At 47.1% G+C, this 16007-nt stretch overlaps 2 protein-coding genes across 6 annotated transcripts in view; one reads left to right on the top strand and one right to left on the bottom strand.

Annotated features, from left to right (window-relative positions):
* Positions 1-3429, bottom strand: part of UCHL5 (ubiquitin C-terminal hydrolase L5) — a 29654-nt gene extending 26225 nt beyond the window's left edge. For all 3 annotated transcript variants that reach the window (XM_065554435.1, XM_005306875.5, XM_042840706.2), the window contains exon 1: positions 3207-3429. Coding sequence is in view for 2 of the 3 variants with exons in the window: in XM_005306875.5 (XP_005306932.1) it covers positions 3207-3288 (82 nt within the window). In the remaining variant the exon portion in view is untranslated. The remainder of the gene's footprint in view (positions 1-3206) is intronic.
* Positions 3430-3556: 127 nt separating this feature from the next.
* The window catches only part of RO60 (Ro60, Y RNA binding protein), a 30736-nt gene continuing 18285 nt past the window's right edge, over positions 3557-16007 (top strand). Inside the window, exon 1 of one of the 3 annotated variants that reach the window (XM_005306874.5) lies at positions 3557-3695. The gene's annotated coding sequence lies outside the window, so the exon portion shown is untranslated. Of the gene's footprint in view, positions 3696-3780; positions 3922-4050; positions 4188-16007 lie in introns of those variants that run through there. The other 2 variants (XM_005306873.4, XM_042840705.2) reach the window with 2 other exon arrangements.

Below are 16007 nucleotides of genomic sequence, written 5' to 3'. Positions count from 1 at the left end.
TTTAACTATCCTACCTTGGAGAGGGGAAATAAAACAACAACAAAAACCAAAAAACACACCACACACTTAAAGAAACTTACTTATAACTAAGCCCAGACTTAAGAAGAAAAAAAGCCTATGACTGATATGGATGAAAGATTAGAGAAAAAAAATTGTTTAGTTCAGTTTGCGTAATTTTATAAAGAGAAACCACTGTTGACTGAATAAAAAAGTCAAATATTTTAATGGAGAACCACAAGAATCTCATAATGCCACTAATCTTCACTTTGTGACTGACAGCAATTTTAAGATACTGTATGTAGGTAAAAGCATGTAAAACACTACATAAACATTAATTTGAATTAATATTCATTCAGATTTAACTACAGACGCTCCCCGAGTTACGTAAACCTGACGTATGAAAATCCGAGTTTATGGAAAAAGTTCCGTAAGCTAGAAATAGGAGGGTTTGGGGGGGTGGAGGGAGGATTGGTCAGAGATACGTTGCTGAATGCCTTGCTTAACTCAAATTTTGTGCAAGTCGGGGAGTGTCTGTACTACACAAATAAATAGTTTTTGTAAATATCAGGCTAGTACTCGTGAAAGGGAGCAAGCTAGGCAATCCTGGAGACTAAAGTCCTCAATTTGCCCATAAACCAAGTATCAGTACAAGCTTCCTGCACAGCTTGCCAATATGCCTCAGCTTTGACCTGGTAGGACCATCTCTAGGAATGAGGATGGTTCAGGCTTCATAGTTCATTTTCAGTTTTTCACTTCACTGAGAATACTGCCAACAACAGCGCCAATTAAGAGGTAGCCTTTTAACCAGGCCTTTTAAGAGAGAAGCAATCTTTTTTTCATAACATAGTACAACATTCAACGAATCAAGACCAGTCCTCAGATGTATCTCAGTCTTTTGTTTCAATCCTCAGGCTTCCAGTGAAGCTTTGGGTTCCTCTCTCAAAAAAAAAAATCCTCCAAGAATTGACAGAATGTTTATTGATGGATGTTTGTAGCATCTGAGGATCTAAGCCTATTTCAGTGGGAGTCTGGAAGAGTGAATAAGGAACAGGTTCCATAGAAGACAAATTGTCAAATTATCCCTAGGGGAGGAGGTTGCAGACGCACAGTTTGATAATGCTCTTGCTCTACATATCAGACACACAGCCAGTACAATTCACGCAACTGAATGGCTTTCAAATTTGATCATTTAAACTGATCAAATTTGACACTGACACAAATGTAAAAATAAAAACACTTTTTATCCCATTACCAGTCCTTTGCATCATCCAATTGTCAAATTATATTAATTCCTTCCTCATTACCTACAGAAGAAATTAAGTTAGCCATCACATGAGTTTATTGAATAAGACTATGTAAAACAGAGTTAGAGAAGTTTTCCAGAGATGTACAAGCTGGAAAATTAGATCTACTAGCCAGATGTAGATACAAAGGATGGGAGTGGGGCAGGCTTTGCTGGTGAAGTACAGGGGCAAATCCTTGGTGAGAAATTCAGCCCATCCTGCAATCAACACCTGCTGGGAAGTATGCTGACATTTCTTTCAAGAAGGTGTCTGAGCATCTTGGAAGGGGGAACTTCATATCAGCTTCTGGCTAGTTCATGTGATAAAGCTTAGCTCCACATCCCTCTAGAATTCTTCCTCTTTCTGGAAGATACAGCCTCCTAAAGAGTAGGATCAAATCTCCGCTATTTTACCCCTCTTAGGCTTTCTGGACTGCAGGAAAGTCTCCGCTATTCTACCATGCTCCCACCTCGCCCGCCTCCCTCCAAAATTGTGAATAATTACAGTGCCTGCCCCTTAGCTTCCATAAACAGCAGCAGCATGAAATTAATATGATTTGACAAATTCAGTGCTGCCCAAATGATTCTCAACAGCAATAGTTTTACTGCCCAGAAACTTGTTAAACTCATTTGGGTTGTGCTGCTTCACAAAGCTGCAAGTAAAAGTAGACACACTGGACCTGTGTCTGAAGACTCCAGAATAGGAGCACTACAACAGTTTACAATTCACATTTCATCTTCACAGCCATGAAGGATGGAAACTTTTTATTTTAAAAAAAGAAAAAAATTATGGCTTGCAAAAATGGATGGCTTAAGTGCCCACGCCAATGTCACTACTAAGGCATTTTTGCAAGCCCTGGTGTAAAAAAAGTCAGACTTATTCATGGGTCAGATAAGTGAGGGGAAAAAAGATGGAGCAGGTAAGAAACATGCTTGGAACTATAAATCAAGATAGTCTAGTAAAGGACTCTAATCTACTATGTGGAACTGGATACGCATTTTAGCTTCTTTGGGCCAAATTCTATGTTGATTTACAATCCATAAAATCCCAATAGTTCCAATTGCATTGTATTTGGTGTAAATCAAGACAGAACTTGGCCCTCTGTAAATCAGTATCCAAATTTGTAAAATTAAGATATTATTTACCTACTTCACACAAGTTTTCTGAGTACTAGTTACCATTTATAAAGTGCTTGGAAAATGCAAGTGTGCTATGTAAGTATTACATCTTAAATGCAACATGTTGTACATACTGAGATAGAAGAAATCTCTCACAGATCAGCAGGCACATGCTCATGCAAACCTCTGTACAACTGTATTCATTCAGGATTTTTTTTTAAGTTACTCTCAAAATGCTAATATGTACACCCTGGGCAGGGGGTCACTACAGTTACTGAACATGAGGACAAGAAACAGCATCAGTTCAGTGCTTGAGGGCCGAAGCCTCCTCCTAACAACCATGTAGTCCCATTTTCAAGCACAAATGGGACCCGACTGGGTTTCGGGGGAGCTGAACCGTGCTGCAGACTGGGATGGGTCGAGGCAGGCTGAAGCGTAGGAACAGAAGAGCGGGCTGTGGCTTCCCCTGCGAAGAGCTAGCCCTGCAGAAGCTGAGCAGGTGCTGGGCACTGCGCCCTTCCAGCGGAGGGGGATGTCTGGCTCGCGGGGATTTGGGCATCTGTGTCTGATCCCACTAGAGCAAAACTGCCGTCTCAGCCCGTCTCATCTGCTGGAGGGAGGGGGTGTCGCACCCCAGCAACGCCGCTGAAGAAACTAGGGACGAAGTTCAGGAAGGTCCCGAAGCGACGAGCCACCCCCCTCCCGCAAGAGGCGGAAGGACAGTTGCAGGCCTCAAAAGTGCCCGCCCGCCACCCGCCCAGACGCCGGTCCCAGTCCCCTGCCCGGGTCCCGCTCGGCCCCTCACCAAAGCCCTTGATGAGCTCAGTGAAGACGCCCGGGTCGCTCTCCATCAGGCACCACTCCCCGGCGCTGCCTCCTCCCGACATGGTGGCGGTTCACAGGCTCTCAAGGAGCAGCCGCTGCCACCAGCCGCCGGCTGAGGCTGTCTGCACGCCCCCACGCACGCCGCCGCTTCCTTCCCAGCAGGCTCCGCGGCCCACGCTGTCATCTCTATGGTGAAGTGGGGGCGGGCTCGGCCCGGACGGAAAAGGAGAAGAGAGAGCACATCCGGGATACTAATAGCAGTCACGGAAGAGGCCTCAGCCTCTCGGCTGAGGGGGATCCGGGTTCTCCGCCGCTGTGCCTGACGGGAGCGCGCCATCCGGGTGCTTGGAGAATGGACTAATGGGAGGAGCGACGGAGAACTTTATCCGGGTCCTAATGTTCCTCCCTGGCTCGCCGCTGTCAGGGCTGCTGAAGCGGGGAACTACATCCGCGGTCGCTGGCCCCTGGGGTAGGATAGGCGGGGCGGTTCCATCCGGGGCCTCGGAGCCTGGTCACTGTGGGAAGGGAAGGGAAGGAAGAGCGGCTCCATCCGGGTCTTAGCGATGCTGTCCTGACAGGAATCCTACCAGGGAGGGGCTGAGTTCGAGGGAAATCAGCTGCCTGAGGAGAAACAGAGCCGGCCGCAGACAGATTGCGGAACCTGCTGCGCCCAGGCCCGCGGCTCACGCGCGCAGGTAGGGCCAGACCCCGCTTGAGCAACAACAGCCGCGTCTCCGCCGAGAGTCCCGTGCTGCGCCACTGCTCCGCGCCGCAGGCAGGGACTCAATTGGGGAGGGCCGCTGGGCAGCTGCCTAGCCGTACACCTTTCACACTCGCTTAAGGTTTGCCCCTCCCGGCGGCCTTGCTTCAGCAGGAGGCACCGAGAGCCGCCCGTCTGCTTAAGGCTGCGTGTGGAGCCTTTCTGCGGGCGGAGGCCTCTTCTGCCTTCGCCACTCCCTGGGTGAGGAGAGGCCCGGGAGCTGCCGAGGGAAGCAGGAGTAGGCGCTGGGGTGGAGCGTTTCGCCCGCTGTTGATATTCCCAAATTGGGAGGGTGAAGGCGGGTGAACGGCCAGCGTTAGTGGGTCGACAGAGCAGCTCTCCGCGGGAAGGGGCGCCTAGTAAACCCCCAGGACAGGTGCCCGAGATCCCTTGTATAAGGGAAGGGTAGGAAAAAACACAGGGGTGAGGCGCGCGCACACAGCGCGCAGGGCACCGGTGTTCGTGCTCCAGGTGTTCTGGGATACTGGTATTTGTTTCTTGCAACCTTTTTTGTTAAGATGTCTCAAAGTCATACAAGGGGTTGAAAGCAAGGGGTCGGCATAGCCCTTTGAAGAATGGTTTCCTGGTGAAAATGAAGTCACGTCTGTAAAATAGAAATGGGAGTCTGCAAGTGAAAAATGATATATATTAGCTAGAAATTAATGTTATCAAACCCCATTTCCTTATCAAAGGTTCTGTGCCAATCTTCCTTTAGAGAGTGACCGTATGAACTTAGGAGTTGCTTTATTTAACCAAACCAGTGGTTTAGGTAGGCCAGTGTTCTCCAAGTGACAGCAGCTGTTAGCAGATGTGCAAGAACTATGAAGTGGGCAACTATGAAACAAATTGTTAACAGGAAATTTCTTATTAATCCCCTCAGTTAGAGGTAGGCTTATGTCCTGAAGTATTAAAGGTCTAAATTGCTCTAAAGTTGTGTGGTTTTTTTTGAGTACTTTTAAAAAAATAATCCCTTCTAATTTGACAGTGAATATATTCTCAGTATTTATATAAATATCTAATCCTTTTTGGAATTTTGAACCCTTCTAGGCTGTTGGCCTCTATGTTAGTATTAGTATTTTTAAAAAGACTGCAAATGAATAGAGTTCTTTACAGAACAGAAAAAGATATAGTCTCAAAAGGGCTTATAAATATAAATACTACAAATCATTGTAGATTTCCAGTATATTGTTTTTATAATTTAGCCAAAATAAAACCAAAGTTTAATTTCAAATTAATTTGTAAGTGCTGTATTTCATTTGCAATTCAAATACCTGTTAAACGTAGCAATTATTAAAATTAGGTTGGAATCCATAGTTTTATTACAGCTTTTCTTTAAATGTGCTTTTTATGTAAACCTTTAAAATTTGGATTAATTATGTGACACTTTGCTTTTTAAACCACTTTTGTGTACTTATAGAGCACAAATGAATAACAAATTTGGTGTAGTTGCAACAGATACAGCTGTAGTTATTCTGAGACAGTTATTCGCTGTTGTCATGTGGAAAATGGCGATTCAGAATGTTAGAAGATGTTATAAGAAGCACACAAGTTTTTTAAAAGGGGATAAGGCAATACACTTTTACGCATTAAAATCAGCATATGCTTTGATTCTCTCATACACACACACTTTTGCAGCTGGATTGTATAGTTACCAGTTTTTAGTGTTGCTTGGTTAGTTACAGTGGCCAGCTGAAACTCCACACGAAGGAGGGGAGCTGGGCCTTTGTCGAACGCGTTTGAAGCTTTGATGTTGATTTAGAACAAACCCAAAGTCCCATGGCAATACACCCTTTTCTTTATAGTAAGAAGTTTTTATACAAGTGTTTGGACCTTGCTGTGTTACACCAGAGCTGTTAATTATGAGGTAGTTAAGGTTGCTTTTAATTAGCATTATTTGAGTCGTTACTGGGACTATTTGCTGCTGGGTTTTTTTGGGGGTCTTTTTTTTTTCCTTTGGCTTTATTTTTCATTTTGTTTTTAGGGTGTATACCTTTTCTTTAGGGTTGTCAATTTGCCATCTGGGTGATTCTGATAATAAAGTTTGTGCCTCTCAACTCCTTCACTCCCTTCTTGACCATTTAGCCCAGCAGTCTTTTTTTAATTAATTACCATACATTTTTTACTTACATACCAACCAGTAAATAAGGCAATAATTATGGCAATAATTATAGCCACAAAACTTTTGTTCATTTAAGAACAATTATTAATACAATTAGCAAAGAATAACTCAGAACAATTTTTTTTTTACTAATTTAAAACTAGCAAAACGTAGTATAAAGCAAAATAAACAAAATAGAATACAATTTACTTAAGACAACTTTTCCCCATTAGGGTTTTGACCGACAAGAACATTGCACTCTGTACTCCTGAGGGAATTCTGTGCCTAAAAATTATGCGCACAATATTTTAAAATTCTGCAAATTTTACTTGTCAATAAATAACTGGCTCCAGCATGGCAGTGGGGAGCACAGGCCACTGGCTGCATTGAGGTGGGAGATCACCCTGAAGCCCCCACCTCCTCAGTATAGAGACTTGGCAGTGACGCTGCATCTGACCCTGACACTGCAAGGGCTGAGCCTGACCCAAAAACATTCAGGGGCCCTGCCCCTTTGTGCCAGGTGCACCAGATGTGCATGGGCAGGCTCAGCCCAGCAGGATCCAAGTGTGGAGGGGCTTGTGGGGGGGATCCAGATGTGGGGTGAGAGGTTTCTGTGTGGGGCAATCTGGGTGCAGGCAGCTCAGTGGGAGATCTGAATGCACACAGGCTCGTTGGAGGGTTCCAGGTGCAGGGGCAATGGGAATCTACAGGGGATGCCGGTAAAGGTGTGTGTGTGGGGGGGGGGAAGGGGCTGGGAGGGGAGTTTGGAGGGGTCCGGGTGCTGGGACAGTGGGACTTGATGGGGTGGGGGTCCAGGTGCAGCAGGTTGGGAATGAGTGGGATGGGGGTCTGGATGTGGGGGGTTTGTCGGAGGGGTCCAGTGTAGACGGGTATGGCTTGTTAGAGTGAGGGTTCGATGGGCCTGCTTAACGGGAGAGCCCGAGGGGACGCCGCATGCCAGGCTCCCACTTCCCCCCGCAATTCTGCTGTCCCCTTTTCTTCTCCATCTCCCTCCACTCTCTGCCATATTCCCCTCCCCCTGCCCTATTCCACCCCTCCTCATTTTTCCCACCCCACTCCCCTTACCCAGCCCCACTCACTGTTGCATAGAATAGAAAACAAGAAGGCTCCCAGCACACACAAGGGGAGCATGACTGACACTAGGACCCAGGAGGCAACGTTGAGCTGCAGAGTCAGTAGAGCAGAGACACAGACAGCCTCCTTCTGCTGGGCAGCTCTGCGCTTGCAGAATGGGGGATGGGGAGGCGAGGCATGTAACCCCATGTGCACCCCCATGTCCTGCCTCTGGAGGGGGGAAGCCCCCCAAAACTGCACCCATAGTCCCTCCCTCCCTAGGGTTACCATATCTCATAAATAAAAAAAGAGGACCCTCCACAGGCCCTGGCCCTGCCCATTTCCCCACCCCCTAACCCCGCCCCAACTCCGCCCCTTCCCCCACCCTAACTCCGCCCCCACCTCCCTTCCACTCCCAGCCAGGGGGAAAAGGCTGCCCCAGTGCTACCGGCTTCAGGGTTTGCCGGGCAGCCCCCAGACCCTGCGCCCCCAGCCGGCGCTTCCCCAGCGCAGCTGGAGCCCGGGAGGGGATTCGCCCAGCCAGGGGCGCAGGGTCTGGAGGCTGCCCGGCAAACCGTGAAGCCGGTAGCGCTCGGGCTTTGGGCAGCCAGGCTCTTAAACAGAGCCGAAGAGGAGCAGAGCCTCCAGCCGCGGCGGCTCTGCGTAACTTACACTGTGTCAGTTACACAGAGCCGAAGAGGAGCAGAGCCGCCGCGGCTGGAGGCCCTTACCCTGCCCTTCCACCCTAGTCCCGAGCCTCTCCAACACCCCAAACCCCTCAGCCCCAGCCCTCATCCCCAGCACCCTAATCCTCTGCCCCATCCCTGAGCCACCTCCTGCATCATGAACCCCTCATCCTCAGACCCACAGCCCTCACCCCTGCATCCCCTCCTATCCCCAAACTCCCTCCCAAACCCCCTCCCCCTTCCCACACACCCCCTCCTGCCCTCAAACTCCCTCCCTTTGTACCCCCTCTCACCCCCAAACTCCATCCCAGAACCTGCACCCCTCACCCCCTCCAGCACACCCACCTCCTGCCCCAGCCCGGAGCCTGCACCCAGCACCCAAACTCTATCCCAGAGCTTACACCCCTCCTGCACCCTAATCCCCAGGCCAGGACCTGTACCCCATACCTCCTCCCCCCATCCAACCACCCTCCCATAGCCTTAGGCAGGTGTGGGGGGGTTCTGGGCACCACCAAAATTTCTACAACCCTGCCACCCATGCGAGTGGATAAGGGTCAGGGCAGTCAGGGGACAGGTAAGGTCCTAGGGGGGCAGTTAGGGTGGGGGGGCGTTCTTAGCAGGTGGAAGTCAGGGGACAAGAAGCAGGGGGGGTTGGGGATTCTGAGGGGGGCAGTCAGGGGGTGGGAAGTGGGAGGGAGTGGATGGGGGCGGGGCTTCCCCCCCCTCCCCTGTGTCCTCTTTTTTGATTGTGGAAATATGGTAACCCTATTGTTGGTCTCAGAGTAACTCAGGTGGTAGAATTCTTGACTCGAGCCAGAATGTCATTGCTTTAAGTCTTGCACCAAGACTTGGATTCAAATGCAGTACTAGTAGTAAAGAGAGAGGTAAAGTCCTTTAAAATTAAATATTAAATGGACACTTGCAGTTATCTTTGGCTGTCCAAGAGGAAATTCATGAGTATGATACTTACGTTTATTTTTTTAAATGAAAAATAATGGACAATCTATTTTGTATTGATTTTTGGATGGCCAGGGTTACGTGCAAGCGGTTGCTGAGCATATATTATTAAATTTGACCACAGAGTCACTGCTCTACTAGCATCTAATTGCTTTGGAATAGATACATTGAGTGGGAAAGGTGTTGTTGATGTTCCTGGGGGAATTCTGTGCCAAAAATTCTCCACATGGTAAAATTCTGCATATTTCATTTGTCAAATAACACAATGTAATAATGCCTGTTTCAATTAGTTTGACAATTTATTTCAAAATACCTGTCAGCAAGCATGTTTGTAACAATGCAGGCAACAAAAAAGATTCAGGAAATGTTTTTTTGACAAGTAGATTCCTTACTAGTCATATTAATATGGAACTTTGAGTAATAATTATTTAAACTACAATACAGAAATGTATTTCCTGCACCCTTCAGAAGCAGTGCAAAGGATTGGAGAAGCTGGAGTAATGAAGGAGCTGAGGGAGAGGGAAGTAATTGTTGGGAAGGAGCCTGGGTATGAATTTGAAGGGTTGTTGGGTATGGGTGGGGAAAGTATGGAACAGGTTTTTTTGGGGTGGGGAGGGATTGTTAAGGAGCATCCCTCATGCAGACCCTGGCTGACTCCTAGTCTCTCCCATTCAGTAAGGCACATCTGCCCTTCTCCCTATGTGTCACTTGCACCCCCCCGTCCACCCCCATGTGTTCTTGCACCCGCTTGTCCACATTTGTCCCTCCCTCCCCACTCAGGCACCCTCCTCCCCCCGTCCCATGTGTTCCTGCACCCTCACTCAGCCACCCTTATTCCCCTGTCCCCATGTGGCCCTACATCCCGACTTCCATTCAGCCCCTGGTTCAATGTTGTCACCGGACTAGCTCTTGTGCCCCCACCCCAGTTTGTCGAAAAGGTGTAATTGCAGCAGCTCTCCAACAGAATGTATTTTCTGGAATGGGAGGGAGGAAGGGAGGGAGAAATCCTTTGGGGGACATAAATTCTGCGTGTGTGCATTGGTGCAGAATTCCCCCAGGAGTATATTGAGCATACTCATTCTTAGGGAACAGTTCAGGTAGCAGGTAAAATTTGTGTTCATGTCAGTATTTTCAGCATTCAAAGATATATGCTTTTTTCCCTAAGTCCTCAGGTTAAATTATGACCAGCCATTTTATATTTTATTTTTAAATAATCAAATATATAAAGGGAAAAAAAGTGTGCAAAATAGCAAGGATGTAGGGAACAAGTCCCACAAGAATTTTGGCTCTAAAGTATTTCTCAAATTCTGCAAGTTTTCTGCATTCAGGAAAAAACAAACCTACTGTCTGTGTCATAAAGCCATGAAAGTTTGTAGGCACATAAAAAGAGAATTTTTTTCCATTCTGCACTTTAGACACACACACATACCTTTTTTTTTTTTTTAAGATAAAATAATCCAGTATATTACTGGGTAACATTATTTGTACAGCTTGACAATAACCATTAGAATGATTATTGCCCTTTTGTTGTTGCTGCTGCTTATGCTGCTAAAGAGAGGAACTTCAGATCATAATAGAGCAAGTTAATTTGAAGTTCAGAGTTTGGTACTGCTGAACGTTGGATAGTAGAAGGTATATATCACATCGGTGCTAAGTAGAAAACATTGCTAACATAGTAGTCCTGGAATCTGGGAGGACCGACGATATCACATGGGAGAATTCAGATTTAGGAGTTGGGAGATCAACAGAGAAGAGCTCAAGTCAGAAATGATCGACTCAGATTTATATGATACAGCAGTGAATATGAACTTTTCAACTGATGTGATGGATCAGTGTTCATGTCACACTTCCCGTCAGTGCCTGGCCCGGGCCAGGGCAGCTGATGATCCAATCAGCGGACCAAATTCACTGATGAATCCTCATCACGTGCCGCCTGAGGCACGTTGCACATACGCTAAGATGAAGTTTATATAAGATGTTTCTCATGTTGTGCAGTATATGAGTGGCTACCTTGAGCTTGGTAGTCTTGATCTCAAAGATTATCCTTATCTTAAAAAGTGTGAATTTATTTTGAACCACCTTTTTCCTTTGTATTTAAGGCCCAAAAGATTACATCAACTTCAAGCTGTTGAGGTAACTGTGAGCTATTTCAGAGGTATCCACTGGGTTGCTAGTCAAGCCACAGCTGTGAAGGCAATAAAAAAAATTTGGCTGATTCCTATTTGAAATATATAGTAGAAACTTAGTCGGGGCTGACCTTGCCCAAGTTAAGGGCATTCTTAACAAGATCAGATAAGCAGATTTGTGGGCATGTTGTATTTCACGATGGTGTTAATTACCATCTGATTGAAGTCTCTTTTCTAGGAGTTTGTTGATTGAGGCTTTGCAACAGCTAGAATTTGCAGTAGTGAAATACAATCTTGGTTGTTACATGGAAAAAATATATCTTTATGGCAGATTTGAAGAAGTCAATAGGTCTGGGTCTTCGGAGCCAAAGCTGCAGAAAAATCAAATCTGTAAGCTTGAAACTGACATTAAACATACAGATATCAGATTCATCAGCCTACAGTAACTGACAGACATGTGGTTTCAATGCTTTGACTCCACAGTGGCCTAGTGATTAAAAAAAAAAAATCCATTATTGCAGTGCACGAATTAGCAATTTGCTAGACCAGGGATTCTCAACCTTTTTCCTACTAAGGGCCCCCCAACATGCTATAAAAATTCCACGGCCCACCTGTGCAACAACAACTGTTTTTCAGTAGATTAAAAGCCAGGGCTGGCATTAGGGGGTAGCAAGCAGAGCAGTTGCCCAGGGCCTCACACCACAGGGGGTCCCGTGAAGCTAAGTTGCTCCGGCTTTGGCTTCAGCCTGGGGAGGAAGGGCTCGGGATTCAGCTTTCTGCTTTGGGCCCCAATGAGTCTAACACTGGCCCTGGTCTCTGGTTTATTTTGGCAGACCCCTTGAAACCTGCTTGCAGCCCCCCGGGGACCTCAGACCACTGATTGAGAACCACTGTGCTAGACCACTTTATAGAGATATTGAGTAAAAAGGAGTGAGGGAGAGAGCCCTACATCAGTTGTACACTTTATACATCAGAGTACACAGTTGTACTCTAAAATTACACTTTATTACTATAAAAATATAACAATGACACTGCATATGACTAAGACTACGATTTAATCATGAGTATATTTAGTAAAAGTCATGGACAGGTCACGGGCAAAAAACCAAAAAATCATGGCTCCATGGCCTGTCCATGACTTTTACTAAAAATACTCAAAATTGAATGGGGGGGAGGGGAGACAGGACCTGCTGTGGTGGAGGAACCCCAGAGGGCCTGCTGCTGCTCTGGCCACCGCTGGGAGGGGGAGCCCTGGGGGGTCCCCGCCGCTGGGACGGGGGAGCCCTGGGTCCAGCCGTATCGGCAACTGCTTGGGTGGTCCCCGGGGCCGCCAGAGCAGCAGCCGATCACACTGGCTGCGAGACCGCCTAAGCGGCTGGCTGCAGAGCTGCTTTAGCAGCGGCTGGTGTGACTGTCCCCGGGGCTGCCTGGGCAGCTGCCTCTGGGGTCAGCTGCTTGGGTGACCCTGGAGTCAGCCACACTGGTCGCTGCAGAAGTCACAGAGGTCACAGGAAGTCACAGAATCTGTGACTTCCGCGGCAGACACAGAACCCAACATATGACAACTCTTTTTACCACCAGGCTATTTTTCTTTCAGGATATATGGCTCTTGGAGGATATATTGCTTTTGTCGGACAGCACTGTTGTAATGGAATGTACATTTTCCACTGTAAATTTAATTAAAACAAGTCATGCAAGTATATGCAGCAGAGCACCGACTCCAAGGACTTGATGTAGGTGCAAGTGAATGGCTCAGGGATAGATAGTTTCCATTACCACGAGGCTGTTCTCTGTTGAAATGAAGGTTCGAGTAGAATAAAACACATTTGAGAGTACAAAGGCAGAGTGTATTCAGTAGCAACAGCAAGCTGTTTTAGTGGAGATTTAGACTACGGTAATTCTATTCTCTAGAATCCAGATCTTCATTTCAAACTAGATGGGCATTATCCATAATATTGTTAAGCTATTGGAATGAATTTAAAATAAATGATTAAATAGTTTATTCTGACTTGTGGTCTCAAACTGTTGGGGGCTGTGACATTTAATTTATAGTAAGGTGAAAACAAAACTGAGCATTTAAGACCAGGAGAAATAGGTGCACTGAAAACAAGAGAACTAAAAGAAGAAGTTGGCCTAGTAGCTGAAACAAGAAAAAGCAGAACATAGTAGAAATGCCTCTAGATAATCACAGCGGTAACAATATTTCTCCTTAATTTGAGAGAATGCGACCATAGCCAGAACATTTGGATGACCATGTTTTCTTCTCAGACAATTCAAATTTAAATCTTAGCAGTCCATGGACAAGTGACAAGAATTTTTTTCCGCTCAGCCTAATTGGACAGTGATAGTTGTGAGGGGTTGGACCCCTTGGGAAGCCACCTGATGTGCTGAGATACCAGAGTCTACCTGTTCTGCAGCATAGGCCCCCTTTAGCCTTGTGACATTGCACTCTATATGATTTATGAAAATATGCTAATGAGAGTGAATATAATGTAACTGGAATATGCTTCATGCAAAAGGTCTCTTGTAAGGTATCATTACAAAGCTTATAATCTACTGAGTGTGTTCATCCTATTTGTATGAATGTATCATTTTTGTATCTGAAACTAGAAATATTAAATGTAACTCTGAGGTCCTATTGTAATTATGCAAAGCGTGGGCCATTAATGGTAGCTTGGAATTTTGATGGCCCCCAATAACCAGGACAACTGACTGTAGATGGCTCTGTTTACTTGTAAGTCTTCCTGTATACCTGTGTGCTGGCAAGTGGGTAATGAAGTCTTACAGTGCCATGTGATCATGTCACCTGAACTGGAATCCATCTTTAGCATGGTGCTTTTCTTTTCTTTTTTTTTAATAAAGGAGATATCCTATCTCCTAGAACTGGAAGGGACCCTGAAAGGTCATCGAGTTCAGCCCCCTGCCTTCACTAGCAGGACCAGGGCCGGCTCTAGGCACCAGCAAAACAAGATGGTGCTTGGGGCGGCACATTTTTAGGGGCGGCATGGCCGGCGCCAGAATGCCGCCCCTAAAAATGTGCCCCGGCCGCCCTAGCTCACCTCCGCTGCTGCTGCCACGGCGCGCGAAACAGCTGATTCGGGCGCCGCTACTCGTCCTCCCTCCCAGGCTCTCAAACCTGGGAGGGACGGGGAGCAGTGGCACGCGAATCAGCTGTTTCGTGCGCCGCGGCGGCTCGGGGTCTCCTCCTCCCTCCCAGGCTCTCAAACCTGGGAGGGACGGGGAGATCCCGAGCGGCCATTTCGCGCGCCGCTGCTCCTCCTCCCTCCCAGGCTCTCAAACCTGGGAGGGACGGGGAGATCCCGAGCGGCCATTTCGCGCGGCTGCTCGGGATCTCCCCCTCCCTCCCAGGTTTGAGAGCCTGGGAGGGAGGGGGAGAAGCGGCGCCCGCGCCGCGGCCACTCGGAGTCTCCCTCTCCCTCCCAGGCTCTCAAACCTGGGAGGGAGGGGGAGCAGTGGCGCGCGAATCAGCTGTTTCGTGCGCCGCGGCGGGTCGGGGTCTCCCCCTCCCTGCCTCCCTCCTAGGCTTGAGAGCCTGGGGGGAGGAGGCAGGGCTGGGGATTTGGGAAAGAGGCGGAGTTGAGGCGGGGCCGGGGGTGGGGTAATTAAATAAGCGGGGGGGGGGGCAAAATTGTTTTTGCTTTGGGCGGCAAAAATCCTAGAGCCGGCCCTGAGCAGGACCAAGTACTGATTTTGCCCCAGATCCCTAAGTGGCCCCCTCAAGGATTGAACTCACAACCCTGGGTTTAGCAGGCCGATGCTCAAATCACTGAGCTATCCCTCCCCCTACTTTTCCATTTAGAAGGAGGGGTGGGAACCCAGAGAGGGACAAAGGATTCCCGCCTTGTGCAAAAGATATATAAGGGGGTGGAACAGAACAAAGGGGGCTGCAGTCATGAGAAATCCCCTAGCTATCACCTGAGCTGGAACAAGGACTGTACCAGGGGAAAGGATTGGGCCCGGACTAGGAAGGTGTCCAATCTGTAAAAGAAGCGTATTGAAACATTTCTGAGTGTGAGATTTTATCTGTATTCAGCTTTCTTACTGTATATTAGGCTTAGAGTTGCATATTTTATTTTATTTTGCTCAGTAATTCACTTTGTTCTGTCTGTTATTACTTGGAACCACTTAAATCCTACTTTTTGTATTTAATAAAATCACTTTTTACTTATTAATTAACCCAGAGTATGCATTAATACCTGGGGAGGAGGGGGAGGACAGATGTGCATACCTCTCTATCAGTGTTATAGAGGGCGAACAATTTATGAGTTTACCCTGTGTAAGCTTTATACAGGGTAAAATGGATTTATTTGGATCCCATTGGGAGCTGAGTGTTGGAGACAGGAACACTTCTTAAGCTGTTTTCAGTTAAGCCTGCAGCTTGGGGGGGATGTGGTTCAGACCCTGGTCTGTGTTTGTAGCAGGCTAGTGTGTCTAGCACAACCAGGCAGGGTCCCAAGCTGCCAGGGAAAATGGGCTCAGAGGTAGTCTCAGCATATCAGGTGGCAGTCCCAAAGAGGTTTCTGTGATCCAACCCGTCACAAACCTGTCTTGCTGAGTCAGGCTATTAAAGCTTCCTCTAATACACACACTGGGAGGGCCACATATGTCCATATTCCTTATGAAAATATGCTTATGCTATGAATATGACATAACTGAGGTATACTTTATGCAAGATGGGCCTTGTGAGATATCATTGGAAAGGTTATGATTTACTGAATGCGATTATCCAATTTGTATCCCTGTATCATTTCTGTATCTGAAGTAAGAAATATTGACTATGTATCTGTATTTCAACTATGCTACTCTGGGTGATGCCCACTGCTAACACTTCAGGTACAACAATGGAAAAGCCAGACAGAGCGGATGGCCCATCAGCGAGGACAATGGACTGTGAAAAGCTTGGCCTTCCTGTGGACACTCCATACTGCCACTGACTCATGGATGCTGTGATATTACAGGGTCAGGTGGTCTTGTCACCTGATACTAAAACATTACCTGGGGTGTCTTGTAACATTCCACTGAAGGGAAGGGGGTTAAAAGTTGGGAAACAAAGCATGCC

The sequence above is a fragment of the Chrysemys picta genome, chromosome 8 (assembly GCF_011386835.1).
Source record: "Chrysemys picta bellii isolate R12L10 chromosome 8, ASM1138683v2, whole genome shotgun sequence".
NCBI classification, from domain to species: domain Eukaryota; kingdom Metazoa; phylum Chordata; order Testudines; family Emydidae; genus Chrysemys; species Chrysemys picta.
The sequence above is the reverse complement of the archived record's forward strand: the minus strand, read 5'-3'. Positions and strand labels throughout refer to the sequence as shown.